At 51.7% G+C, this 26,234-nt stretch overlaps 2 protein-coding genes across 13 annotated transcripts in view; one reads left to right on the top strand and one right to left on the bottom strand.

Annotated features, from left to right (window-relative positions):
• The window catches only part of Extl3 (exostosin like glycosyltransferase 3), a 91,932-nt gene extending 81,697 nt beyond the window's left edge, over positions 1-10,235 (top strand). For 7 of the 9 annotated variants that reach the window (XM_016007222.3, XM_076545190.1, XM_006988787.4 and 4 more), the window contains 3 exons: positions 2,645-2,789; positions 4,965-5,093; positions 7,485-10,235. In XM_016007222.3, the coding sequence (XP_015862708.1) occupies positions 2,645-2,789; positions 4,965-5,093; positions 7,485-7,694 (484 nt within the window). In that variant the 3' untranslated portion in view covers positions 7,695-10,235. The remainder of the gene's footprint in view (positions 1-2,644; positions 2,790-4,964; positions 5,094-7,484) is intronic. The other 2 variants (XM_042285047.2, XM_076545193.1) reach the window with 1 other exon arrangement.
• Positions 10,236-15,995: 5,760 nt separating this feature from the next.
• Ints9 (integrator complex subunit 9) overlaps positions 15,996-26,234 on the bottom strand; it is an 88,970-nt gene continuing 78,731 nt past the window's right edge. For all 4 annotated transcript variants that reach the window (XM_076545195.1, XM_006988790.4, XM_076545194.1 and 1 more), the window contains 6 exons: positions 25,744-25,915; positions 21,982-22,106; positions 20,232-20,399; positions 19,104-19,202; positions 18,180-18,317; positions 15,996-16,522 (listed from right to left, as the gene is read on the bottom strand). In XM_076545195.1, coding sequence (XP_076401310.1) covers positions 16,346-16,522; positions 18,180-18,317; positions 19,104-19,202; positions 20,232-20,399; positions 21,982-22,106; positions 25,744-25,915 — 879 coding nt within the window. In that variant the 3' untranslated portion in view covers positions 15,996-16,345. The remainder of the gene's footprint in view (positions 16,523-18,179; positions 18,318-19,103; positions 19,203-20,231; positions 20,400-21,981; positions 22,107-25,743; positions 25,916-26,234) is intronic.

Here is a 26,234-nt window from a genome sequence, read left to right as displayed (position 1 = left end):
TGTTGTCCATGGTCATCAACAGCTGTTGTTCTCCCTGTCAGGAAAGGAGAAAAGCCTAGATGAGCTCCAGAAATGGTCTTTGCCACTGCAGGTGTTGGTGGTGGCATGACAGGCTGACGGGCTGGGAGCTGTGGATGCCACCATGAGGTGTTAAGAGAGCTTCAGTCACTCCGAGGTTCCCTCCCAAGGATGACTGAGATAAGGAGTCCCAGCTCTGAGGAGTTTGAACTCACAGAGGCTGAAGGTGGCCGCCTCCTTTGTCACCTGCGGCTTTTTGACCTTTTCTGAACGGTGAGAAAGTGGGGGGTTCCTTTCAGCGTACCCCCTAGCAGTCATTTTGAATGTGGGGTTTAGCCTTGAAGAACTGAACTGGTACATTGTCTCTAGGGGTAGATCCCAACCAACATCTGTAGGCAGGGCAGGGGGACACACAGCGTGGAAGACCCAGTGTGCCCTGTTTAGGTTTTTTTAGCTTATATCAGTTGTGTGAGGCTGTGGACTTGATTGTGACATCTCTGTGCCTCCATAGGTTGTAATTTGCGTACTCGTCCTTTTCACGTCCTTCTCCTTTTCCCCGTTTACTTCTAATTTCATGGCCTTTCCTCCTTAGCTTCTGCACATGCTAGAAAACATTTGTCTGCCTGAGTCCAGCTTGTTTCACATCACACGGTGACCTTCAGCTCCATCCATGTTCCTGAAAGGGCCATGATTTCATTCTTTGGACCTGTGTCTGTGTGCCACCCTGTTTTTATCGACTTATGAATGGATGGGCACCCGGGCCACTGTGGAATACCACAGTAAACGTGTCTCTGTAGGAAGCTGACTTGGATTCTTTTTGGTAGAGGTTGTACTTTATCTCCGTGGGGGCCTCCACGCCGATTTTCCAAGTGGCTGGACCCCTGCCTGTGTGTCAGCCCTGTGTGTCCACACCTCCTTCCTAGAATTTGTTTGTTTCCTTGGTGACAGCCATTCTTACTGGGTGACGAGAACTCTCAAGGTAATTCCGATTGCATTTTCCTGGTAACGAAGGGTGCTGAACAGTTTTTCATGCGTTTATTGAGCATTCTTCCTTTGCCCATATTTGTTGTTGAAGTTGTTGAGGTCTTTATACTGTAGTTGTCGGCTCCCTGTTGGGCGTGGACCAGGCCCAGCTTCTGTGCCTCCCTGTCCCTTCCCTCTGCTGCTCCCTTTGTGTGGAGCTTTTGTGTTGGAAGCAGACTCACTGGTAACCATCAGAAGTGTAAACAGCAGAGCGCTGCTGTGTGCTTCCCTCACACAGGGCGGCAGCTGGAAGTCCTGTTCGTAGGCACAGTAAGGCAGTGTGGGCCAGGCCGAGGAAGACAAGCAGCAGCTTAGATTTCCGTTGCAGGAGGGTTGGCAGCCCTGGAGGCCGGTGTTGGTGACAGTGTCACAGCTGGTGTGTCTCTAATGCCACTGGAGAGTAGACCCTTCAGAAAGATGAAGACGGTATTCTGCCACAGTAAAAACTGCCGTCGTTTGAAAGAGGGACCCTTGTAAGGCCCTGTTGTGTGGTGGAAGTTGTTACATCGCAACTCTGTTTCAGGGAGTGAAATGCCCTGAAGCTGCTCAGGAGTTCTCAGGCGCTGCAATCCCTGAGGCCTTTTAGTGGCTGCCAGCTCCAATTTCAGCCAGCGCAACTGCCAACTGATGGTTTTGACCTAGCCAGAGGTTTGGGGATGACATCAAAGTTTCTCCTGGGCCAGCAGGATGGCTCAGCAGCAGGTAAAGGTGCTTGCCTGCTAAGCCTAGTGACCTGAATTTGATCCGGGACCCCACGTAAAGGTAGAACCAATTCCACAAAGCTGCTCTCTGATCTCGACATGTACATCATGAACACACACATGCACACATACGTTTCTTTCAGATTTTTTTAAAGCTGGGCTCAGTTCTCTCTCTGTCTCTCTCTCTTTTTTTTGCATTTAACAGATGCCCCCATTTGATGTCTGTGGATAGCTTTACACAGTGGTTTCTCCCTAGGCCCTGCTCAGTTTAGAAAGTGGGTTCTTCTCACCACAGTGATTGCCTGTGGTATCTGAGTGCTTCTCCCATGTGCCTTCTGGAGCAGGAAGAACAGAAAGAAACTCAGGGTAGAGAAATTACGTACATGTTCTGTGGAACCAAGGTGTCATGTTCATTAAAAACAAACCTTTAAAGAATTAAACAGGAATTGGTGTCTCCCACTTCTTAGCAGATTGTCACCTTCTGCATGTCCTGCCACTTGCCCTTCCCTCTAGACACTGGAGAGACACTTGTGGGTTGATAAACAGATATTATTGATGACACTGTGTAGTTTTTTTTTGTTTTTTTTTTTTTTGGTTTGGTTTTTCGAGACAGGGTTTCATTGTGTAGCTTTGCGCCTTTCTTGGAACTCGCTTTGGAGACCAGGCTGGCCTTGAACTCACAGAGATCCTCCTGCCTCTGTCTCCCCAGTGCTGGGATTAAAGGCGTGTGCCACCACCACCCGGTGACACTGTGTAGTTTTTAATTTGATATGCTTGTCTGATGTTTTTTAAAAAGGAAGGAAAAAAAGAAGAAGAAACTGAAATAAAAGGAAAAATGCAAAAGTCTAAGGGTCAAAGCAGGCCAGATACGAGCTCTTACTTTAAGTGTGTGTGTTTTCAAGGGTGTGGAGAGAGGCGCGTGATCGAATTGTGGGTTTCCCCGGCCGGTACCATGCGTGGGACATCCCTCACCAGTCCTGGCTCTACAACTCCAACTACTCCTGTGAGCTGTCCATGGTGCTGACAGGCGCTGCCTTCTTTCACAAGGTGAGCAGGTGCTGGGTTCGGAGCTCGGCGCTTAGCAGGGGTGAGCTTGTGTGAGAGTGGATGCTGCCTTCACACCGGCCTTTCTGCTCCTGTGACCCTTCTGGGCCAGGGGCCAGCGATTCCTGCCTTTGAGGAAACTGAGTGATGTGCTTAGAGAAGCAAGCCCAGCATGGTGGCCCACGCCCGGAATCCCAGTGGTCTGTAGCGAAGTAGGAGGCTAGGCTAGGTTGTACAGTGAGACCCCATCTCCTTAAGACAACAAAACCAAACCATGCATACAGTAACTGAAAGTCAGGACCAGGACTGCCCGCGGACCACGAGGACTGCCCGTAGATCATTGGCTCTCACTGTGGACAGCTGAGGGCACTAGACCAAAAGACCTGTTGGATATGCAAATCTCCTTCCAGCATGGCCACCCCAGATGTGGCTCAGTCAGGCCGGAGCCTGGCACTCTTCTGGCCCAGACTGATTGCCAGTGTACAAGGTTCACTGTGGGCCTCTGTCCAGGGCTCTGCCACTTCTGCCCAGAGGTGTTTTCACATTAGGGTGTCGACTCGCTCAGGACCTGCAGCGCCGGTCCCTTCGGCCATCACGCCTCTCCTGCACTGTTGGCTCTCTGTTATCTTCTGATCTGCAACATATCCATTGGCCTCTTGTGGCTTCTGGGATTTCAATGGGTGTCTGGTCAGAGCTGCAGTGTGTGGGACATATAAAGAACACCAAAGTCTGAAAACCTGCATGAGAGAAATTATACAATACCTTAGATTTTTATGTTTACTCGTTGAAATGCAGTCGTTTTGGATAATGGGGGGTAATGAAGGTATTCTACTTTCCTTTTTCTTTCTCTCTTTTTTTTTTTTTTGGACACAGGGTCTCTTTACATAGCCTTGGCTGTCCTGGAACTCACTATGTAGACCAGGGTGGCCTCAACCCGAATTCGGAGATCTGCCCGCCTCTGCCTCCCATGTGCTGAAACTAAAGGCATGCGCCACCACTGGCTTTTTCTTTTGCGGGGCCACTCAGGATCAAAGCTAAGCTGGAGTGTGCACAGTGCTCTGCTGCTAAGTGACAATCCAGTTGTTTTCGAGTTTTTTTGTGTGTTTGTTTTTGTTTTTGTTTTTTTTTTTGAGGCAGGGTTTCCCTGTGTAGCTTTGCGCCTTTCCTGGAACTCGCTTTGTAGACCAGGCTGGCCTTGAACTCACAGAGATCTACCTGCCTCTGCCTCCCGAGTGCTGGGATTAAAGGCGTGTGCCACCACCGCCTGGCTGTTTTCGAGTTTTAAGATTGTGGTTATAAGGACATTTAAAATGCCACACAGGCTCACACTACATTTATTTTTAAGAAATTTAAATTTCTTATTTTCTTCCAGATGTGTGTGCGTGCGCTATGCATCTAGGATTTGTTTGCATGTCTCTGTGCAGGCTCAAGGTTGATGTCGGGGTCATCCCTGATCATCTTCTACCTTCTTCATTGAGGCAGGGTCTCAGTGAACCCCAGAGCTTGCAATATGTCTGGTCTTGGTAGCCAGCTTGCTCTGGAGGTCCTCTGCCTCCACCTTCCCAGGCTGTAATTACAGGTGGGCTACCACACCCATCTGGCATTTATGTGGGTTCTGGGCCGCCAAACTCGAGTTCTTAGCTTTGCAAAGCCAGCGCTTTTAGCCACTGAGTCATTACCCCAGCCCTGTATCCCATTTCTTCTGAGCGATGCCGGCATATACTTTCCCTTTTGAAGTCTTCACGTGGGCTCTGAAGAATCCCTGTTCTGGAGGTGGTGGGCACTGCCCTAGTGTTCAATGGGCTTGGGTTCCATTCCCAGCACCACAGAATCCCTGTTCTGAGATGAGCAAGTCATTTCTACTGCCCCTCACAGAATGCCTTTGCCAGGTCCTCAACCCTTTGAACCAGCTTCTGAGAGGGTACTACCTTCCATTTGGCACTTTCTTGTAGACTGTAAAGATGCACTGATACATGAGATATTCTCACAGTGAAGATCTGCATAGCAAAATGCTCATCATTCCTGCTCTTCAGTCCCTAAATTCCAATAGTGAGTCCGCACTGTGCCTACCTCCTGGGCACCTTCCCACACGGGTCCCAGCATCCCCTAGAGTCATGCATATTTTTGCTGAAAGTGAAAGAACGTCTAACAGTATTATGGTCCTTTCTTCCCTGACAGTATTATGCCTACCTGTATTCTTATGTGATGCCCCAGGCCATCCGAGACATGGTGGATGAGTACATCAACTGTGAGGATATTGCTATGAACTTCCTGGTCTCCCACATCACACGGAAGCCCCCCATCAAGGTAGGCCCGTTACCTGTGGAAGGCGTGTGCATGTGCACTTCACCCTTCCCTTCTGTTCTGATGCACACCTCAGAACATTCCTGTAAAGTGCACAAGGACACCCCTTAGATAACCGATGGTAGGCTGTAAGGCAGGGCCTCACACTGAGGCCACTGGGTAGACTTGTGGGGTGTGAGGGATGGGGCTCTCCTTCACCTCTGAAGCCGGCTGCGGCTGCCAAGGGTGGATGCATTAACTGCTCTGTTACCGAAAGGAATCTTCCTATACCAGCCTTATGCAATATCGAAACAGTGTTGCTGTGAGGCGGTGGTCACAGCTTCTTTGTGTCCCAGTTCAGTTCCCAGCGTGCACGTTGGGGGGCTCATGCCCTCCTCTAACTCCAGTTCCTGTCTTCTGGACTCTGCAAGCGCTGCACTCATGGGCACACCCACACACAGACAGACACACGCCTGTGCGCATAATTACAAGCAAAAATGTAAAGAAACCACTGCTCCGGTGAAAACCGTGATTCCATGATGCAAGTGTGTGGTGTGGGTTTGTGCCTTTGGTGAGAGTTGGTGGAGCCGTGGGTGGGTGGAGTGAAGAGGCTGGGCCGATGGGGCTGTGTCTCTGCGTGTGGACCCTACACATTGCAGCTTACTCTTAAAATGTCTCTTGAACTGTCTCACTTGTGAGAGGGTAGAAACGCCCGCCTCGCTCCGTTCTCCTGTGCAGACACGTTAGTGTGAGCCTGCACTGAGGCGGGACACTGGAAGGCCTCGTCTGCCCCGAGTTAGTCTGTCCTGTTTCTGTCCCAGGACCAGGGTTGCCTGTTCTGAGCTTCCATGAATGACCTTACACCTTTTCTCCACGTCACTTCATCATCTTGCTTACATAGTTTGGTCATCTCGTTTCCCATTCTCGGTTCTAATTTCGGTACCCTTCACTTGCTGATTTCTCTTCCTGCTCACTGGTTGAATGTCTGTATGATTTCTGAGTGTCTCTGGAAAGTTCCTTGTGCACACACACTTTCACCACAGCCGCCCGTCACCCTGTTGCCTCTGTCTTCGGTTTCTGTAGGTCTCCCTCCCTCTGCGCTCGCTCCTGTGTATGGCTTGTTTGGATGCCGCACAGGGCTTTGCCCTTCTTCCTGTGTCCGGGCTCACAGCCTCTTTAAGACCAGCGCAGGCTTCATGAGCATCTTGGGGGTGTGCAGGGCACACAAGTAGCTTAAATTCCTGCCTCAGTCCCACAGGAGACGTCTTCAGATGCAGCCAGAGGTGTGCCATTCTCCTTCTATTAGAGCTGAGCTTGGGAAGAAAACCTTTGTCCACCATCTTTGTCGGTCTCCCCCACCCAGGTCTCATCCTGCTGGGTCCCAGGCTCAAGATTCTAGCAGAACTTTGTGAAGGGTTGCTGTCTTGCTTAAGAGACACCATGACCAGGAAACTCTTTTTTTTTTTTTTTTTTTTTTTTGGAGACAGGGTTTTTCTGTGTAGCCTTGGCTGTCCAAGAACTAGCTCCATAGACCAGACTAGCCTTGAACTCATGGAGATCCTCCTGCCTCTGCCTCCTGAGTGCTGGGATTAAAGGTATGTGCCACCACTGCCCAGCCAATGGCAACTCTTATAAAGGAAAACATTTAATTAAGGCTGGCTTACAGTTCCAGAGGTTCAGTCCGTTATTGTCATGGTTTCAAGAAGCATGGCAGCGTACAGGCAGACATGGACCTGGAGAAGGAGCCGAGAGTTCTACATCTTGATCCTCAGGCAACAGGAAGTGAACTGTGTTCCATGCTGGACATAGCTTGAGCAGATGAGACTTTAAAGCCCGCCCCCACAGTGACACAGCCCTCCAACAAGGCCACACCTCCTTATAGTGCCACTGCCTAGAGGCCAAGCACTCAAATATTTGAGACCACGGGGCTATACCTACTCAGACCAAATTACCTATGTTAATGGTTGACCATGTGTGTGTGACACCATCATGTTACTTACATTTTTCTAATTGTTGGAAATCTCAATAATATAGACTATTTTCTCACGTTTTAAAATGTAATTTTAACTATCTTTTTAATGGCTATGTCGTATTTTAGAATGATTTATTTCTGTTTTGACTGGCTTTTCCAGTATTTTGCTCTGAAAAACAAATAACTGTGGACCACGTCTTGCTCTGCCACCCAGATAAATACTGCAGGTAGACTTGTTTGGACCGGTAACACGGGCACACTAAGACTTTGTGTCTGTTAAGTATGGGGACGTGGAAAGAGCCCGTGAGTGTTTTGGATACGCACATGCTGGGCTGTGTGGATGTGGCCGTTGGCTCAGCGGCTTCCCTGTGGACTTGGCCTCGCTGCAGGGTTCTGTCAGCAGTCACACCGTGTTCTCACCCTGCTCTTTCTCCTGTCTCCAGGTGACATCGAGGTGGACTTTCCGATGCCCAGGGTGCCCTCAGGCCCTGTCCCATGATGACTCTCACTTTCACGAGCGGCACAAGTGTATCAACTTCTTTGTCAAGGTGTACGGCTACATGCCCCTCCTGTACACACAGTTCAGGGTGGACTCCGTGCTCTTCAAAACCCGCCTGCCCCACGACAAGACCAAGTGCTTCAAGTTCATCTAGGGCCTTGCCGGTGCCGAAGAGACGAGGAGCAGCGTGAGGGGAGTCGCTCCCAAGTTCCCAGGCATTGAAGGACCTTGGGGACATCTGGGCGGCGGGGCCCAGACCCTTGGCGGGGAGGCAGCAGGAAGGAGTGGAGAGGCTAGCCTGTCTTGATCCGGAAGTCAGCCACACTGGGCCCAGAATCCCGGTCAGCAGACTCAGGGCTTCTGCACAGGGCACTGACTGAGAGTGAACACTGAGGACTCTGGGGACTCTGGAGAGTCACCAGTTCATAAGCCCAGGACGGCTGGTTCGTGGTTTTTTAAATTCAGTAACAGCTATTATTATTTAAAGAGAGTTTTCACATCTGCCCTTCAAGGCTTATTTATATGTGTGCGTATATGTACACACATACGTGCACACACACACACACACACACACACACACACACACACACACACACACACACACACGCACAATTTGGTGGGGTGAGGGTCCACCTGCAATTTCTGCCAATCTCTCCAAGGGAGGGACCTAGCTGGCTCTGTATTTGGTGGAGAGGGTACTGACCCTGCCTCTGGACTGTCGTTTGCAGCCCCATCCTCCCAGGGGCACTCGCTGCAGAAATAAGCAGGATGGACTTGGCCTAGGCAAGATCTCCTGATCTATTCTGACCCCTTTCTGCTGCCTCAGTGACGCTAACACAGCTTCTTCTCCTGCTGGAGGCTGCACTGTGCGGACCAGGAGCCGTGATCCCGGGCTTCGGGGGGGGGGGGGGGGCCTGGGCCTGGTGCCAGGCGGCACTTCCTGTCACTGGGCTTTCTGCTCCTCTCTCATCCCTTCCTGTGTTTGAGAGAGAATACGGAGGCAGGGATGAGGCTGCCCAGTGGCTCTTCAGCTCACCCTCCTGGTGGCACTGGTGCAGGGCGCTGGTGGCGGGTGCCTGTAGTCCTTGCTTCTCTGGAAGAGACAACAGGAAATTGGCAGGCTAGAAGGCCTCGGCTGGGAGCTTGTGTGGTGTAGAACTAGCCTGAGTCCTTTGGAGGATTCCAGAGTCTCACAGCAGGGCACGTGACTTGGGATGGACACCCAGGTGAGCTCACCTTCCCACTTCCGTCTGGACTCCATCCTGTGCCGATGGGGTTTAGATCCCTGATGCCGTGTTGGCTGTAGGAAGCCCCCTCTTTCAAGGTCTGGGATTTGCTAGGAGAGTTCTAGTCTGGTCTTGGCATTCATTCACCCCTACGTTATCACTCTCCTCCACTCCTCGTTATGGTTCTGTCCCCAGGGCCGAAAGTGAAATAAGCTAATTTCGGGCATGGTGGCAGCCAGAAACTGGAAGCATTGTGTTGTGTCAGGGATTCAGCCTGTGACTTGTCACCCTAGCCCCACGTGGTTGAAGTGGGACCGAGTGTTTCCAGCAGCTGAACCAGAGCTCAGGTCTGTCCTGCACCTGCCTTAAGCCAGTCCTGTCTTCCTCGGCCCTGACCGAGCGCTGCTGTTCGGGGTCCTTTCCTGCCTGCTGTCCCGACTTCTCTGTAGATCCTCCTGCTGTAGGGCTGGCATGGGCCTTGGGAGGCCCTCTGGCCAGCAGGACCAGGCTGCTGTAGAACTTCCACTGGTGTTTTCTCGAACCTGACGCCAAGGGCCACCTGGGACATTGAGTTCTTGGCCACTCAGCAAAGGGGTCCAGACTCCTTACCCCAACTTTCTGTCCTCTTACTATTCCTTGTAGCGGTGGCCCTTTTCCCTCAGGGGAGCCAAAGAGTGTGGTGTTTTTTTTGCTAAATATGTGGCTGCTACTTTTTTTCTTTCTTTCTTTTTTTTTTTTTTTTTTACTTCCCAGTATTGCCATGAGCCCCATCCCTGTCGGCCTTGTTTCTTTTGATGTGAGAACTTGTACATTGATGCTCTGGCACCTGATGAGAAAGTCAGTCTCTATGGTAGAACTCCTTTGTAGGGCACTGTTTTGGTCACTCATGGGTATCATCGCAGTGTCTTTCAGGGATAGTGATGTCAGAGCATCCTATGGGATGGCATCCCTGGGCCTGGTGGGAACACTAACTGAAGGACCCCAGCAGCAAGTGTGGACAGTGACTGTGGACTCTGTTTCAGAGGCAAGAGGCAGAGACAGAGCGGTTGGACACTGCTTGTCATTTGGGTTGGGGAGCGAGGGGACATGCTTGGAAACAAGTGTCAGGAGCCTGCCTGGTGCTGGGTGCAGCTCCTCATGGGTCACCCCCTAGTGCAGACTCCTCTAACAGGGGCACACCTGGCTACCTGTTTCAGCTTCCAGGGCCCGGACAGCTTTGTTTTTCAGTTGCTCTTTATCTTGAGGGCAAGGGCCACCCACAGAGTGACAGTCTCCCAGGGTGCCTCAGGCCAGTGGACCACCTACAATGCTCCTGTCTGGGGTGGCCCTTGAGTGAACGTGGAGCTGGAGGGTGGGGCTGCCTGGGGCAGCTCTGAGAACATAATTTGTCTGCCCCTTTCAAACCGTGAGCACAAAGGTCTTACGTTGGATTTTTGTAAAAAACGAAATAAATGGAGACTTTAACTCAAGCTTGGAGGTGTTTGGTTATTCCCAGCAGGGATAGAAGAGTTACCTGAGCCAAGGTGCCGCCTGCCTCATCAAAGCGGCCTCTGCGTGGCCAGATGGGAGCACTCCGACTCCAGCCAGGGAGCCATAAGGGGAGCCGGACAAGCGTGAGCCCAGGCGGTCAGCCAGTGTCCGTTTTGCACACCAGCGGGAATTTTAAGAGATTTATTTCTCTTGTGTGCATGTGTGTGTGACTGTGTGTGTTTATATAAGCACACTTGTGCAGCTGCCTACTGAGGCCAAAAGAGTTAGGGACAGCTGTGAGCCACCCAATGTGTGTGCTAATGGAGGTCCAGTCCACGGCAAGAGCAACGGGTCTTTTAACCCCAAGAGCCATCTCTGGCTCCTCCCACCAGCCTTGACAAATGTGCTGTGATGTCCTCTGCTGACCTGGTGGGGGTGGCCTCTGGGTGCAGTGAGAATTTGCTGTCTGCATCTGAGAATTGCTACAGGGGTTGAGAGCAAGTGCTGTCCTGGGCTGTCGAAGATGGAACCCTGGGAAGGCCTCCAGGGGCAGGCCCTCTTCTGGCTCTGCAGGTGGGAGCCCAGGGCCCTGACATTGAAGATTGACAGGACTTAAATGTGTACTTCTGCTGGGGACAACAGAGGGGGGACTCATGCCATAGTTAGACTTCTTGCCCAGAATACTGAGGAGGCTGTGATGGAAACGATCTCACTGCATCCACAGAGAAGGCCTATTCAGAATTTCTGGCTTAGTTCTGCCTCAGGCCCACCTGTGGAATCCAGAGTGTCAGCGGGGTCTGTCTGTCAGTGGCGCTGTCGCTCAAGTGTTAGGGCTGGTTCCAGATGGTGGGGTATGGGCACTGCTGTGGAGTATTTGTGCTCAGACACTGGGGTGTCAGCCCACAGCACGGGTGGGGTCACAGCCATCGGCTAGAGGTGTAGTCTCAGAAAGTGGCAAAAACTGCCAGGCTTCCGTAAGATGGCGAGCCGGCTTTGGCGCACATGGGCAAACGCGGGGGACTGAAATGAAGCCAACTGCCTGCTTGGCTCTCCATGTGTTTCAAATGTAGAGGCTTTGCTCCCCTGCCGCAGCTGCCCTTGGGGTGTGTGCCGAGGAGTGGCTGCTGTCCTGTCTCCTGGCAGAGCAGCCCTGCTGGCTGCCCGTGGCCTCCTGTGTGCTGTGCATTAGCCACTGAAGAAGGAGCACCCACCGAGGAAGGCACCAAGCCATTAGTGGGCGCCTGACGGGAGAGCGGGGCAGGCTGAACCCATGGCAGAGTGAGCTGGATTGCTTCCAAGGTACCCAGGCATTGAATGACTGGGGGATATGTGTAGGGTGGGGTTTAGACTCTCTGCTGGGGGAGGCGGCAGGAAGGGTGGAAAGGGGGTAACTGTCTTGCTAACAGCCATGTGCATTGCAATGATGAGTGAGCCAGGTGTGACGGTGCAGACCTGCAGTCCAAGTGCTCAAGAGGCAGGAGGACTGCCTGGAGTTGGAGGCATCTTGGGCACTTGGGCCGTTTCCCGAGTTGAGCGTTTCAGAATTAAGCTGCTGTGAACACTGACGAGCAAGTCCACAGTGGACCCACCTTTCTCCCTGCAGTGGGTACCTGTGAGCAGGGGTGTCAGGCGATGCACACTTGCACACTGCAGTTTTCTGCAGTGATCGCTGCCTTTTGTACGTGCGGTGATGCTGGGTGTGTTCAGTGCCGCATGCTCAGAGGTCTTGGGAATGTGCTCCTCTTTGTCCTGGAGTTCAGGGGAGACCTGGGCTCTGCTGAGCTGAAGTAAGCAGAGAAAGTGCACAGCACAAAACCCAGCAGCAGGAGCTGTACCCGGGCTCACTGGTGACTGGAGGGATAGGCTTACAGGCTTGGAAGGCCATTATTTCAAAGTATAAAAGCACCAATCAGGAAGTATATTTTTAAATTATTATTTGTGAGGCATGTTCACACCTTGTAGTACAGGTGAGCCTGGAAAACACTAGGTACCCCAGGCTGGCCTTGAACTTGAGCAATCCTTTTGCCTTGACCTCCTGAGTGCTGGGGTTGCAGGTGTGAGCTGCCCTGACTAGTAGCACTTTAGGTAGAAATACGTCCATTAGAACGATTAGGTTGCTGTTCACTGTGGTGTATTCACAGTTGTGTATCAGGAAGACAGCAGAGTTAGGAACTGATACTGTGGTTACTAGAGGGTCAAGGGATGGAATCCTATGGCCTCTAATTCCTGTGTGAGAGACAAGCAAGGTTACTGGTGCCTAACTGTTGTAGGAATTAGGCAGAGTCACTGTACATTAGGGTGAATAGCTGTTTTCTAGGAGCACTTTGACCTTGAAGAATCACTGTGGAAAACACATTTGTCTTTCTGCAGGGTGGGCGGTATTGAGGCCTTTGCGTGACTTTGGTCACGAGATGCCTCTGGCACACCTGAGGTTCTTGGATTACTGTGTATTTACACAGTAAAGGACTCAAGTCACGAGGGCATGTGATGTTTTCCTCTGGAGAGACATATAGATTAGATAGGACCTTTGTAGGAGGAAATACTTTACCCAAAAAACAACTTTGTGGCACAGTCAATAAATATGCCTTTTGTACGGCTCTTTAGGGTTCAGTTCACCAGAGGCTGGACCTTCCTCTGCCACACAGGCCTTACAATTTCATCCTGGAGTGACCTCTTTCTTTGACTGACCCCCGTGGCGCAGGATACCCTGACACCTAATGACAAGACCTAGGTAAAGACCCTGCTCAGACACCATGGTGCTAAGCTGCAAACGCTGAAATACATAAACCATTTGACGGCGGCGGCGGCGGGACTGACGCCTGGGGCCCACGAAGCTGTGGAGACTGCAGAATAAAACCCCCAGGATTTAAGCTCATGATCTGGCTGGAGCCCGTGGCATTGGCCATCGTTGGCTCAGTTCTGTATCGTCTGTCTCCAGGTTCAGCTGTCCTCCTCCTGAACCAGAGCTGGTTACTTACACCCTACCCCAGGTTCAAAATAACGCATCGATATGTCGTCATCCCACTGTTTCAGGAGGGCCTGAAAACAGGCGCCATCTGCCTCCCCGCAGTGGCAGCCTGGTGTCCCGGTTGCTTAGCTCTTCAGTGCACCATCACACAGTGATGGTTCCTGTTGGTCCTTCTACATCATCTGGAAAAGCCAACTCCTGCCTCCCCAGGATATGGTGAGGGCTGTGGGCCGGAGGCTGTGGAGTGAGATGGAATATGGTGTGCCCTTGCCTGAGAGGAATGGACCAGGAGTCATGTGACCTTGGCAGATGTAGAGGGCAGGAGCCACAAACTGGCCGTTTTTGGGGACCCTCACTGAAACTCTGTATTTCAGGCCCCACGTCCAGCACTGGATTGGGGCTGTGAGGAAAGAGGAGCTGGGCTGGGCACTCCAGCTGAGCCACAACAGGTCCCTGAGCCACAGAACGGTGGGCTGCTGTTTGGCAGCTGCTAGGTTTGAGCTCACTTGTTACAGCAGTAGAGCCATGCTTGAAGCCTTTGGGGCAAGACTTGTTAGACAGACAGACGTGGTGGTGAGGTCAGCCTGGGCTACTTATGTCAGGACCCTGTCTCGAAACAGGCAGGCAGTGAGTTACAGAAGACTGTGCAAAATAAATGGAATCGTGTACTCTAGCAAGGGCAGTCTGTCACTCAGGTTGTGCTCAGCGCCTCAAGCGCTGCCTGGCACTCCTGCTCCTGTGGCACAGTGAGTGGACGGAGGAAGACTAGAAGATGGGCGCTCACTGCTCCACACTGGGAAGGCCCAGATCACAGGTGAGCAGTGGCTCCGTGACCTCTTCTCTGGGCTGCGCCTGGAGCACCAGGCTATCTTAACTCGGTGGGCTCCCTCTGAGACTATAGAAAACAGAATTGGCAAAAGCGGGTTCCTCAGGCTCCATTTAGTCATCGATACCCATTAGGCTTGGGTGGAGTTTTTTGTTTTTTTTCCTGGAGCTGAGGACTGAACCCAGGGCCTTGCGCTTGCTGAGCTAAATCCCCAGCCCATTGGGTGGAGTTCTCGAGTGTCAGTGGGTACTTCTTGAGCCAGGGCCAGTCTCAAGCAGCTTTCATTAGTTCTGTGGGTTCTACTAACCAACCTATTGTGGCTTCCAAATATCTAACCCTAGTCAGTCACCTGGCTCTCTCCCTGTACCTGGGACAGCAGCCCCACACTCTGCTGGAAGAATGCTTTGTCTCCATCTAGCTTCTGTGGCCAAGTGGGTGCTGGTGACTTAATTACCCTCTGTAACTTCTAGGTCATCCCACCTGCCAGGCATCAGTCTGTTGGAGGATCAGTGCCTCCGGGCCCTCTGATCAGACTCACCAAAGTCAGACTGACTGTCCCCAAGGCACTTCTTTCTGGATGCATACCTGGTAGACAGTGTATTTAAATGTCTGTGTGGGTCTTTTGAGCTTTATAATACATTTTCATTTTTCCAAGATGTTTAAAGTTTGATCTCTCAGAAGTTTCACGAGAAAGAAGGTGATTCACCTACACAATCTCCTGAAACAGCACCCAGCTTGCAGAGCAGGCCCCCAGTCCGGCCCCTCCCAGGTGGGCTCACGTAGTGGAGTCTGAGGTACATTCCAGGACCCTCGGCAGAATGTGCCCACGGTGAAGATGAGAAAGTGAAATCCCTTTCGTCTGCCAGTCAAGAGCTCACCCCAGACACAATCCCAGGAGAGCGATCACCAGCCTTCCCAGAGCCTGTGCCATCCCCTCTACAGCACATCCTATAGCTCCCATGTCACTAAAAACCCCTTGTGACATTCAGCTGTTAGGCCAGTTTTATTCCCTCACGGTTGGGACCTAACCCAGGGCCTCATTCATGCTAGGATACATGCTAACTGCACCCCCGGCCCTCTTTTTGAGACAGGATCTCATTCAATTGCTTAGGCTGGCCTTGGACTTGGGGTCTCCCCATCTCTGGAGAAACTGAGCACCCTGGCCTGCACCACCATGGCTGATAGACTTCCAGCTGTCCTCCCACCCGTGCTCCCCAGGTCCAAGGCACTGCCATTTATTTGCAAAGCTGGCTTTCTTAGACGTGGTCGGGCCCAGTGTGATCCACAAGCAGCCATCTCTGAAGGGTCCTTCTGAGACCACCCTTCCTCCCGCAGTGCGGGCAGGGGCTGGAGAGCAGCATGTCTGTCGGCTAGTGGGGTGGAGCAGCAGCCACGCGCCACCAAACCGGATACGCACTCTAAGAGGTGCACGTCGTTAGGCTGTTTTGCCATTTCATTAGAGAAGGCTTCACTGAATTCTTGGATTGTACTGCTCAGGGGTCTCCCTAACAAGGTCGTCACCTATTTGTGTAAGAAGTACCTTTTCACAGAATTCAAATATATCTGAATTCATGATTGCTGCTCCCTCTTCCTCTCTTTTGTTTTTCAAGACAGGGTTTCTCTGTGTAGCCCTGACTGTCCTGGAAATCACTCTGTAGACCAGGCTGGCTTCGAACTCAGGAGGCAGGTGCTGGAACTAAGGGCATGCACCACCATATCTGGCTTGTTTCTGCTTCTTGAGACGGAGTCTGAAGAGCCCAGGCTGGCCTTGAATTTGCTGTGTATCAGAGGATGACTGAATTCTCCAGCACTGGGATTATAGCGGCATTTTTATAAACCGGGCTGGATTATGATTAAGTCAGAGGTTAGATGTGCTGTGGCATTTTCATTGGTGGGTGTAGTTTCAGACCCCCGCCCCCAGATATTAAATCATTATTTAGACTGTGGTTTAACAGAACAGGGTACTTCTATAAAAATAATGTTTATTTTAGGAGGATGGGCCACAGAACAGAGCTGTAGGCTTGCTTTCTGGTTTGGGGGACAGTCCTTTATCAGGTGTAGGCAGGGAAGTCAAGAGCTGCCCCCCTCGGACCCTGAAACATACACAGGCCAGTCATTTTCACACTTCCCTTAGCAAAGGACGCCTGTCATGCTGTCGTCCAAGCTGCTCAAGAGCTCCGGAGCCGCAAAGGACAGGATCCCCAAAGTACAAGGACATGCAGGTCCTGGCCCAGAGACACCTCTCCTCTCTGGAAGTCAGAGACCACCACCAGACTGTCTGAGGTGAAAGGCCTTGGAGTTCATGGATGCCCCACTCAGAACTTCTGTAGGAACCTGAGGACGAGGTCCCGCAATCGTACCCTCAGAGTCTCGTCATTGTCACAGATGATGTGAGTTGAGTCTTCTTCAATCTGGATGAGTGTCTCGGCTTCCTGCAGCAGGACAATATGGCCCTTGGCTGTGTCTTCCACCTTAATGTCACTGAAGCCATGCTGTTCAAGAGAAAGGAGGAGGATGGTTACTCTGAAAGCAAGGCCTGACTGAGCACCCGAGATTGGCATGACTCCCACCACAGCTCTTTGGACTACCGGGGTCCGGATCCACCGGAGTCTCATATTTATAGAAGACCCCAAACCTACAAAGTCAGGGAAACAGCTGAATCCCCACCATTTAGGAGTGTACGAGGGACTTGAGCACATCCAGACTCTGAGGTTTCGGGGGGGAGCACCAGGTTGTTGATCTTGGCACCTGCCCACATTCCGTCTCCACAGTTCTGAGCCCTAGGGAAAACCTCACTCGTCACAGGAAGGTACCGCTAACTGGGTACCTTCAGAGAACCTAGGGGTCTGGCAGCATCTCTCTAGCCACCATTACTGCTAACTGTAGCATCTCCTTAGAAACCAGAAGGACCACTAAAGTAGAGAGTTGCCCGGGTGGGACATCAAACAGTGAAGGGCCCGGTGCAGGGGGACTGCTTGTCCCTGGCTGCAGACAACACCTGCTCGGCTTTGGGAAGGAAGCAGGTGAGGTATGCAGCGCTCGAGCAATCAAAGAGCCTTGCTCCTGGACGAGCCAGGCAGGAGAAAAGGTAAGGTCGCTGTGGAAAAGCAAGTTATTTTGAGGACTAATCATCTAAAAACTCAGATAGGAACCAGGAGCCCTGTCGGGCCACGAGGGAGATGGGGTCCTTTGCTCATCTGCAGGATTGTGAGAGATCCTGAGCGCAGTTTGGGAAAATCAAAAGATGAGGACCAAGCCTACCGAGACAGGAAGCCGTGCGTGCTTTTGAGACCTGAAAGAAGCCGGCAGCTGAGACACTGGGTTATTAATAGCTTAGTAGCAGACTGTCCCTCCCTGGCGTCATGTACGGAGCTAGCCCAGTTCTCCGAGAAGCATGCCCGTGCCATCTCCAACCCATCCCCTCTTCCCAGCAAGGTGATAATGTGGAAACAGTGACCACCCCAATCCTGTGACTGAAGACAAAATTATAAAAATCTTTAAGATAGTGTGCTACCCGCCGCCCCTTCCCAGCACCAGCGCAGCCAAGAAATCTCCCCCTTCAGGGCTGGGAGATGGCTCCATGGTTAAGAGCACTGGCTGTTCTTTCAGAGAACCTGGGCCCTGGTTCAATTCCTAGCACCCAATGGCAGCTCATAACTGTAACTCTAGTTTCAGGGGATCCATCCTCTTCTTCTGGCTTCCTTGGGCACTAGGCATGTACATGATACACAGATAAGCGGGCAGAATACCCATACACAAAACAACCTCTCCTTTGGGAGAAGCAGCCATTGGGACCCGGGGGATAGACAGCCACAGGGACGGGACTGACTGTCCTCATCACGATTCTGACCGAATCACTGACCCACCCAGCCACAATGACGCTAGTTCTCCTGGATGGTAGTGGTCTTCCTGTGAAAATCATGGCTCCAGGGAGGACAGGCAGTCCTTAATGCACCACACTGGTTTCTGGAGTTCTGCTCCCTAGTTCTAAACTGGAGGTAAGGCTGGTGCTGAGTCTGTACGCTGTGCTGGGGAGAGCCCGGGAAGGAAGTGGTCCTTTGGCTTAGCCCGTTTTGAGCGTCCCCTTGTTCTGTGACATGTTAGTGTTAGGATATACTACTTAGGAGCAGGCCAGGCCAGCAAGCTCACCTTTTCCAGGGTCTGCACAAACTGCTCTACTGGGATGGAGCCGCTCAGCAGAGGCTTCAGCACTTTGCAGTCAGGAACGTCCTCACTCACCCGCTTCCTCTTCTTACTGCTGGTGGGCTGGGCGGGCCTGGGAGGGGGCTAGGCAGAATGAAGTGCGGCTTGCAGTGAGAGCCTCTTCACGGACTTGAGATCATGACCCTGCTGGTCTGAAGTCCCCCGGGGCATGAAAAGCCAGGCTCCTCATCACCTGGGTTCCATGTGGGTTAATGCAAACCATGTGCTTGGGAACATCTTATCTGCCCTTCAACCAGAGCCGTGTTTACCTCTTGAGGGATCTTACTACTTGCTGATGAGGTCCCTCCTAACACACTGGCAGCCACAGCCAGGCACGATGGCCAAGAACACACTGTAGTGTCCAGCAGGTAAACCAGACAGCTGTGGAAACGTTAGGACACTGAGGGTGGAGAAAGCCTGGGCTCGGGGCTCCGTGAGGGTTAGCAGGGAGAAGGCATGGCAGGTAGCACCAGCACAGTGCCTGGGACTCAGCGCTAGCTCAGGGGCACACAGGCCACCCGGTCCAAGTGGGGAGGGGGATTCTTCAGCAGTGAGCGCTGCCTACACGTGCCAGGCTCGTGCTGAGCTTGTTCCCAGGTCTCATCCCGTAGTGCTTGGTTTGGGGCTCCCCAGGAACGTGCCCATGACTTCCAGAGCGGGGCAACGGGACACTCCTCAGGATGGCTTGTGTGGTTTGAGGCACGTGGCGAAGAATTTGTATAAAGTGCTCTCTGTGTTTCAGGAACCCACACATCTCACTCACTCAACCTGACCTTCAGTGACCGGGATATGGGGAACTGGGAGCTGGCTGGGGGCCAGAGCTTTCCCGAGGGGAGGGGTCTCTCCTGGGCTCCCACATGCCCTCAGTACCTGAAGAACATGTTTGTTATCCTTCGTGTGCAGCACAGCTGAGACAGTTGCCAGAGAGATGCCGGGCTTGATCTCCATGGGCACCAGGGAGTCTGCCAGCTGAAAGCAGACGCAGGGTTCAGATGGGTTCCCTGAGGGGGGGCACTCGGGGAGACAGGGGCCCAGGGCAAGTGGACTCTGCCTTTCTGATCTCTGGCAGGACAAGTGGCCCCCCTGTGGGACTGTCTTTTCCAGTGACCGAAGGGTGCCTCTCCTGTGCAGCTGTAGTGCACACACCGCACGCAGTGAGCTCGGACCGCTGGGGTCCTGGAGCTCAGCCTGGCTGGGTGCTGGCCTCAGCTGTGCAGATCTGCACAGGGTGCCTTCATTTAAAAACAAAAGGAAAGGTGCAAGAGGCCATTACGTAAGCACTGGCATTCAGTATCAGCTGGGGAGGAGTCGCTGATAGCATTTAAACATCAACAAACAAGGTGGGAGAGCTTTCCTGGGAACTAAGGAACATGAGGAGTGGGAGGTGTGCCAGACTGGCGCAGTGCAGTTACCAACACCTGACTCTGCCCTGTTCACAAACACTGCCAAGGTCAGGCTGGCATGGGAGGCCTGAGGATGGCATCACAGGGACCAAGCTGGTGAGAGGTTCCCTGCTAAGCTACCTCCAAGGCCTCAAGGTGGGGCTTCTCAGAGAGGACAGTGACCGGCCACAGCTCTGCCTCCACGAGAGTCAGCCTAGAGCCCCAACCCACCAGCTCTCCAGGAGGGCGACAGTCCCCACCCCCCGTAAGCGGTCTTCTTGGACAACAGGCCTGAGGACAGACAGTTCAGTGTGTAAATCCTCCTTCCTGTAAGACTAGATCAAAGAGGCTGCAGAGATGCTGCTGTCTGGGGAGACATTCCTAATTGCAGTAGATTCTAACCCTTTTTATCTTGCACAGGCACATTCCATGCCTGAGGCTAAACAACACTTCGGATTCTGTCTTACACTGTACTGTGTGACGACAACCTTGACCCCCTCTGAAGCTCACGTGCCTGAGGGTCTGTGTTCTTTCCTCCGTTTGTGACAGACTGGCTGGGTCCCTGAGGGCACTTTGTCAAAAACTCAAGTTTAAGGGCGAAAGGACAGCAGCTCACCTCTGGCATGATTTCAATTTTCTCATAGCGTCGTTTGAAGGGCAGGGCAAGGACCTCAGCCCGTCGATAGGACATGGGTGGTGGCTGGCAGTCGATCATGAGGTCCATCCTGTGGGCCTGGGCTGGGGGTGGCTGGGTGTACTGCTCAGGACAGACCACGTGCAGGGGCTGAGGAGCAAAGGGACAAGGTCGTCACAAGAAAGGGCAGAGCTGGGTGCGGAGCAGCGCCCCCAGGCCTCTTCAGGACCCTTGTAGCATCCTGAATGCCCAAGCCCACTAATCAGGCCACCAGAGCACATTCTCTCACACCCTGATGGGAGAGGAGTACTGCTGAGGAACCTAGGTTGAGGGAACGATCTGCGACCTGTCTGTGCTTGCTTTCACCTTTCACTACATCTAGGTAACTTCTGTGGTGCCGTCCACTGTGTCTACTCCCTACGCTAACTGAGCTCTGCTCCTCAGGGGCAGTCTCTCTGTAATACTCGCCCTATCAGCTATTACAAGCCCTTGCCTAGCAGGAACTGCAGCTTGGTGCTAGCCCAGCATTCTGGATTTGGCGTATCTCAGGTTACCCCTAGGTCAGTGGAAACTTGCAGGTCACATGCCTACCTGAGTTTGACAGCAAACTGGGGATGAAATATTTGTACGGACATCACCCAGCTGAACACTAATGCTGGTAATCCATAGGTCAGTGAATTGTCCCTGCTCTGACTTAAGAGTCTGGATTACGCCAAAATCCTTTTAAGAGTAAAGGTTTCCAGCAGCGAGGCCTGGCTGGATCGAATGCGCTGTTCTTTTGAGCTCGTACTTCTCCCAGGGCCTTGTGTTGTTTCTAACCTGGCTAGCATCTGACAGCTCTGTGTCCCTTGCCTCAGTCTGAGCCTCCTCTGGATGGTACTCACTGAAGGCAGGGACCAGACAGCTCTGATTTCTAGTATTAGCATGTGACACAGGAGTGTGAAGCTGGCTTAGGGCCCTGGACTTAAGTGGCTCAGTGATGAGAAGCACAAGGTCCCTAGCCATTCCCTCTGCATGCTGATAAGCACACGGGATGCTCTGTGTCCATCCAAGGTGACAAGCTGGGGCACTGGCATCAATCTTTCCTGCCCCTCTGGGGGTTCTTCGGCTTCCTGTCTCTTGTCACCCTGCCCTAGCCTTTTATAAAAGGGCACCTTTCATGATGCAGGGTCTGTGAAGAGGATGAAAGAGCTAAGCTAGGAGATGAAGGAAGCAACCACACCCGAGGATGACCAGGGTGTCATTCAAGCAGGTCCCTCAGCAGGCACCCAAGCCCTCGAGAGTCTGGTCAAGGCATCAGGACCCTTCCTCTCACTGTCCAGCTGTCTTCCTTGCCGGCTCTGATGGCCTCCCCCACTCCCACTCGCCATCCCAAGGCCTTGGCTCATCCCCTGCCACCCCGAGCAGAAACCCTCCCTTTCCTGGAACTACTTTCCCTTTCTGCACAACGGACTAACCATGAACCCACCATGTCACTCAACCCGGGACTTAGCTGAGTGACTGACTTGGAGGAGAGCGGCAACCATGTGCTTCTCAGTGGCCACAACTGGTCCTCATCCAAAGGACCTGTTTATACCGCCTTTCCCCCTTTCCATTTCTTTGGAGCGGAAACTTTCAGGGAATAAAGATCAGTTCCTTAAGTCTGAAGGGGAACAGGCATCTTCACACTGGGGCTGTGCAGAGCTGATTCACGAGGAGCCACACCCAGAGCCTGGTCACAGAGGAGACAGACCTGCACTTCTTTAAGCAGCTTTGCAACCTGGATGAAGTTCAGGCGAGTGTCAATCGGGCAGTAGATGCACTTCATGGCCAGCGGTTGGTAAGGAGCCAGGGCCTCGAGGTAGGAGAAATCAGGCTCTGGAAAGTGTAAACTGGACTTTAACACACAGTTGACAGACACCGCCAAGCTACACTCTACATGGGTGTAGGCTGAGACAAATACCGGGCAAAAAAGTAAATGAGCTTTTCTCTAAACAGAATACCAGGTCACAAACAGAAGGAAAAGGAACCACGTGTGGCAGTACACACCGTAAAGTCAGCACCCTGAAGACTGAGGCAAGAGACTGCTAGTTTAAGGCCAGCCTGGGCTACATAGTGAGACCCTGTTCCAAAAAGAAGAAGAAAAAAGGAAAAGTATATGAGCTTGCCATTTGGCAAGCATCACAGTGATAGTTTATTCAGCCTGGAATCAATGCTAAAGTTCCAGATAAAAAGCTGAGATCTAATGAGATATACGTTCTCTTGTGTCCCCTCTACGAAACAAATGGTAAGTCACAGTGACAAGACCTGGTAAGGTCCCAGGAATACCAATCAGCTGCTCAGAATTAACCCCCAGGTGGAGACAAAGCACTGCCCGGTGCCTACCTGACATCACACATCTCACAGGCTGCACAAACCCCGAGGCCCTGTCAACAGGCTCCTGCTGAGACCGTCACTCTCCCACCAGGATCCCAGGCCCCAGTTTTTCTCAAGGGCCACCAGTGTCTGCATGGCAGGGATTGTGCATAGCAAATGAGCTGCTGGCCAAGAGAGCAGTATACTATGCTCACCACCCATAGGGGTGTACCCGAGGGACAAGTACAGGCTAGGACACTGAGCCCCTCCCCTCAGCTTATCCAGCTACTGAAGCAAGGGTCCTCAAAGAATGAAAACTTCCCCATGCTGGGGCAGAAAAGGGCCAGAGGAGGACCCCGTCCCAGCTCCCAGGACGAGAGCTCACAGTCCAACACTTACAGGACCACTTTGCAGAGGACTATGATGGATCAGCGACAGGCAGAACCACATCTTGGCCAGGATTGCTAACAAGGCACACTGCTAGATCTCTATTCAAATCTTATGTTGCTACCCCAACATAAGATCTAGGGGTGGTCACTGGATCCCTTTACCTGTTCTTCATAATACGACCATACCGAGTAAATCTTTCTCTGCTTTTCCCTGTATTTTGTGTTTAATTGGCCTATCAGGGATGGGTGGCTACGCCTAGCTTCTTAGGGTTTCCAGAGTCCAGGCTTTCATTCTAAAACTCTGGTAACATGGCCACCCAGGAAGGAAAACTATACAGTGGTCATAACATAAGCAGAAAAGGTGGGCAAAACTCTGCCTCACTTGAGCGGCAATCAGAAACTCAACAAGCCAGGATAAATGTCAGCACAATGCCCAGTGCAACCGGGCATCTCACAGCCTGGGATTCTTAGCTGGCCTCTCTCACTGTGCCCATGGAATCCTGTAACTACTGTCACGTCAGTCACAGTTCATCAGAGAGCAGAGGAGACAAGCTCCTGCCTCGCTACACAGTGTTGTCTTGACAACCTCAGCAGCAAAATCCTGGTGATAGGCAAGCTTTAGGCTTTGTGGATCAATGTTTTTGTTCCAGGGGTGGTCTGAGAACAGCAAAGCAGTCCTTGAGGGTCGCGAGTGCTCCTGGTAGAGCTGAGCCACTGTGTCTTCCTGTTGGATGTACACTGCACAGAGCACCAATGTGAGACAAGGCTATTCAGGGACCAAAGAGTCCACGGAAACCTTCAAATATCCAGCACAGACACAAAACTCAACACTGCACCAAGCCCAATGAGTAACCATTACCCTAGTCTGGCTATTTTCTTGCCTTCTACACAGGACACTGAGGTGACTGACTAGAATTCTTGTGAGGGCACCCGATGCAGAAGGAGCCCAACATGTATGCATCAGTCTGTCACCCTGTCCCTGCTGAGAGCCTGCACGAAGCTCTTTCCCATGCTTCCACCCCATGTGTGTACCTTCCTGCAGCGGTGGTAAGGAATCCAACAGCCACGTTCCTGGTGGTCCCTGTCTGGGGCTGCCGATAGTTCTGAGGCTGAGCACAGGGCAGGGCTCATGTGCTCTGACCCAGACGCTGTTGGTGTAATTACACTCTCTAACCCCAAACCCAAGTCTTAAAAATCATTTTTACTAAGGCTATTTTTATTTTCTGGTGTGTGCATGTGCCATGGCATGTGTGTGGAGGTCAGAGGACAACTTGTGGGCGTGTCTCCTTCCACCAGAGAGTTACCTCAGACCTTCATGCTCAGCAGCTCTCTTACCCAGTCAGCCATCCTGCTAGCAAAAATCCAGTTCTTCAAAGGAATTATGAAGTTATAAGAAAGAAGAGGTTGAAGGACATTGTGTGGACAGCCACTGTGGGCCAGCGCTACTCTGAGGTGCCAATCTACTTTTCCTTAAGGCCTGGAGCTACCCAGACAGGGGTTACCAATGATCCATGCACAGAGAAGAACGTGAGGCTAGGGATGGGGTGATGGCTGTCCTTGGATGTCAGCTTGACTACAGCTGAAATAAATTACAATCCAGACTGGAGGGCACACCTGTGAGAGATCATTTTTGTTTGTTTCGAAGTGGGTGAATCTACTTCTAGTCTGGACCTTTTAGGCGGGAAGACACACCTTTAATCTGGGCCATACCTTCTGCTAGAAGTCTGAATAACGACACGGAAGGGAGCTTTTGTTCTCTGCCCGATTGCCCTTGATTTCCTATCACACCGATTCCCAGCATTAGAGCCTACTGTTTTGGGACTCCAGCATATACTGAAGACCAGCTGAGACATCCAGCCTTGTAGACTAAGGAACTGCTGGATCCTTAGACTTTCCATTCACAGCCAGCCACTGTGGGATTAGCTGGATTGCAGCCTGTACGGCGTGCCAATAAATCCCATCATATAGATCCTATATGAATGAATGAATATATATTCAGTCACTCCAATAAATCCCATCATATAGATCCTATATGAATGAATATATATTCAGTCACTCCAATAAATCCCATCGTATAGCTCCTATATGAATGAATGAATATATATTTATATTCAGTCACTCCAATAAATCCCATCCTATAGATCCTATATGAACAAATGAACGTAGGTTCTGCTGCTCTAGAGCCCTAACACAGGTGGGCAAGGCTGAGGGGACGACAAGCTTTCAGGATTCTGACTTCACAGCTTGTGAGATTTCTAAACTTCAAGGCAGTGTGGAGACCATAGTTGATAACATAGGGAGATTCCTAAATCACCTCTGCCTGGCCTCATCTCACTCAAGGCTTGCTCCTTCCTGAGGGCTCTGTTTACGGAAGAGCAGCTGTACATCAGAACAGACCAGAGTCAAAAGACCCAAGATCCAGCCAAGCAAACAATCCCCAGCTGGTGAAAACCAGACCAACTACTGGAATTGTTGAGGTTCTCAACACCTTACAAAATCCATCAAAGAGTCAAAAAGAGCAGAAACAAAAGTTGTGCTTGACACAGTTCCCCAGCACACCTTTATTCCTATTCCTTCCTATCTATTTTATTCCTGTTTATTTTATTTTTGGAGACAGGTTACCCTGTAATTTCACCCTCCTGACTCAGCCTGTTCAGTGCTGAGATTACATGTGTGCAAGGTTGATGGGTCACATTTATGCTTTCCTCTCTATCCTGGAGGCTCATACACTGTCAGCCCAATAGAAAGGATAGGAACCTGCTTACTCTTACCTGTGAATATGACAGTGTTGAGACTAGACTTCCCCCAGAGCTCCATGAAGTGGACAACGTCCCCAAACCGGAGGGAAGGATGCCCAGTGAACACCACACACGGCTGTCTGAAGTCATTGCTGAAGTCTCCATGGATGCTGGGGTAGTGCTTCAGCTTATTGGTCTGAATGAGCTAAAACATGTAAAAAAACAAAAAACAAAAAACAAAAAACCCAAGAGCTGTCAGCTGAAGAACCCATCTGTGCTGCAGAAATGACTGAAAAACACAGTTGAAGATGACAGGCCCCAGATTAGGAAAGATACACATAGAAGCCACACCTGCCTGGACTGCCGTTAACACTGAACAACCTGGTTAATGCCCAAGGTCTGTGGACGCAACTCCCCAAAGAGGATGCCAGTGAGCATCTGGAGACGCTAGCATCAGGAACCACCAGGGAAATGCCAATCAAAGCAGCAGACCCTGCTCCTTATCCAGTGCAATGGCCAAAGGC

Source organism: Peromyscus maniculatus, chromosome 9 (genome assembly GCF_049852395.1).
Source record: "Peromyscus maniculatus bairdii isolate BWxNUB_F1_BW_parent chromosome 9, HU_Pman_BW_mat_3.1, whole genome shotgun sequence".
Taxonomy (NCBI): domain Eukaryota; kingdom Metazoa; phylum Chordata; class Mammalia; order Rodentia; family Cricetidae; genus Peromyscus; species Peromyscus maniculatus.
This window is presented reverse-complemented; position numbering and strand designations above follow the sequence as displayed.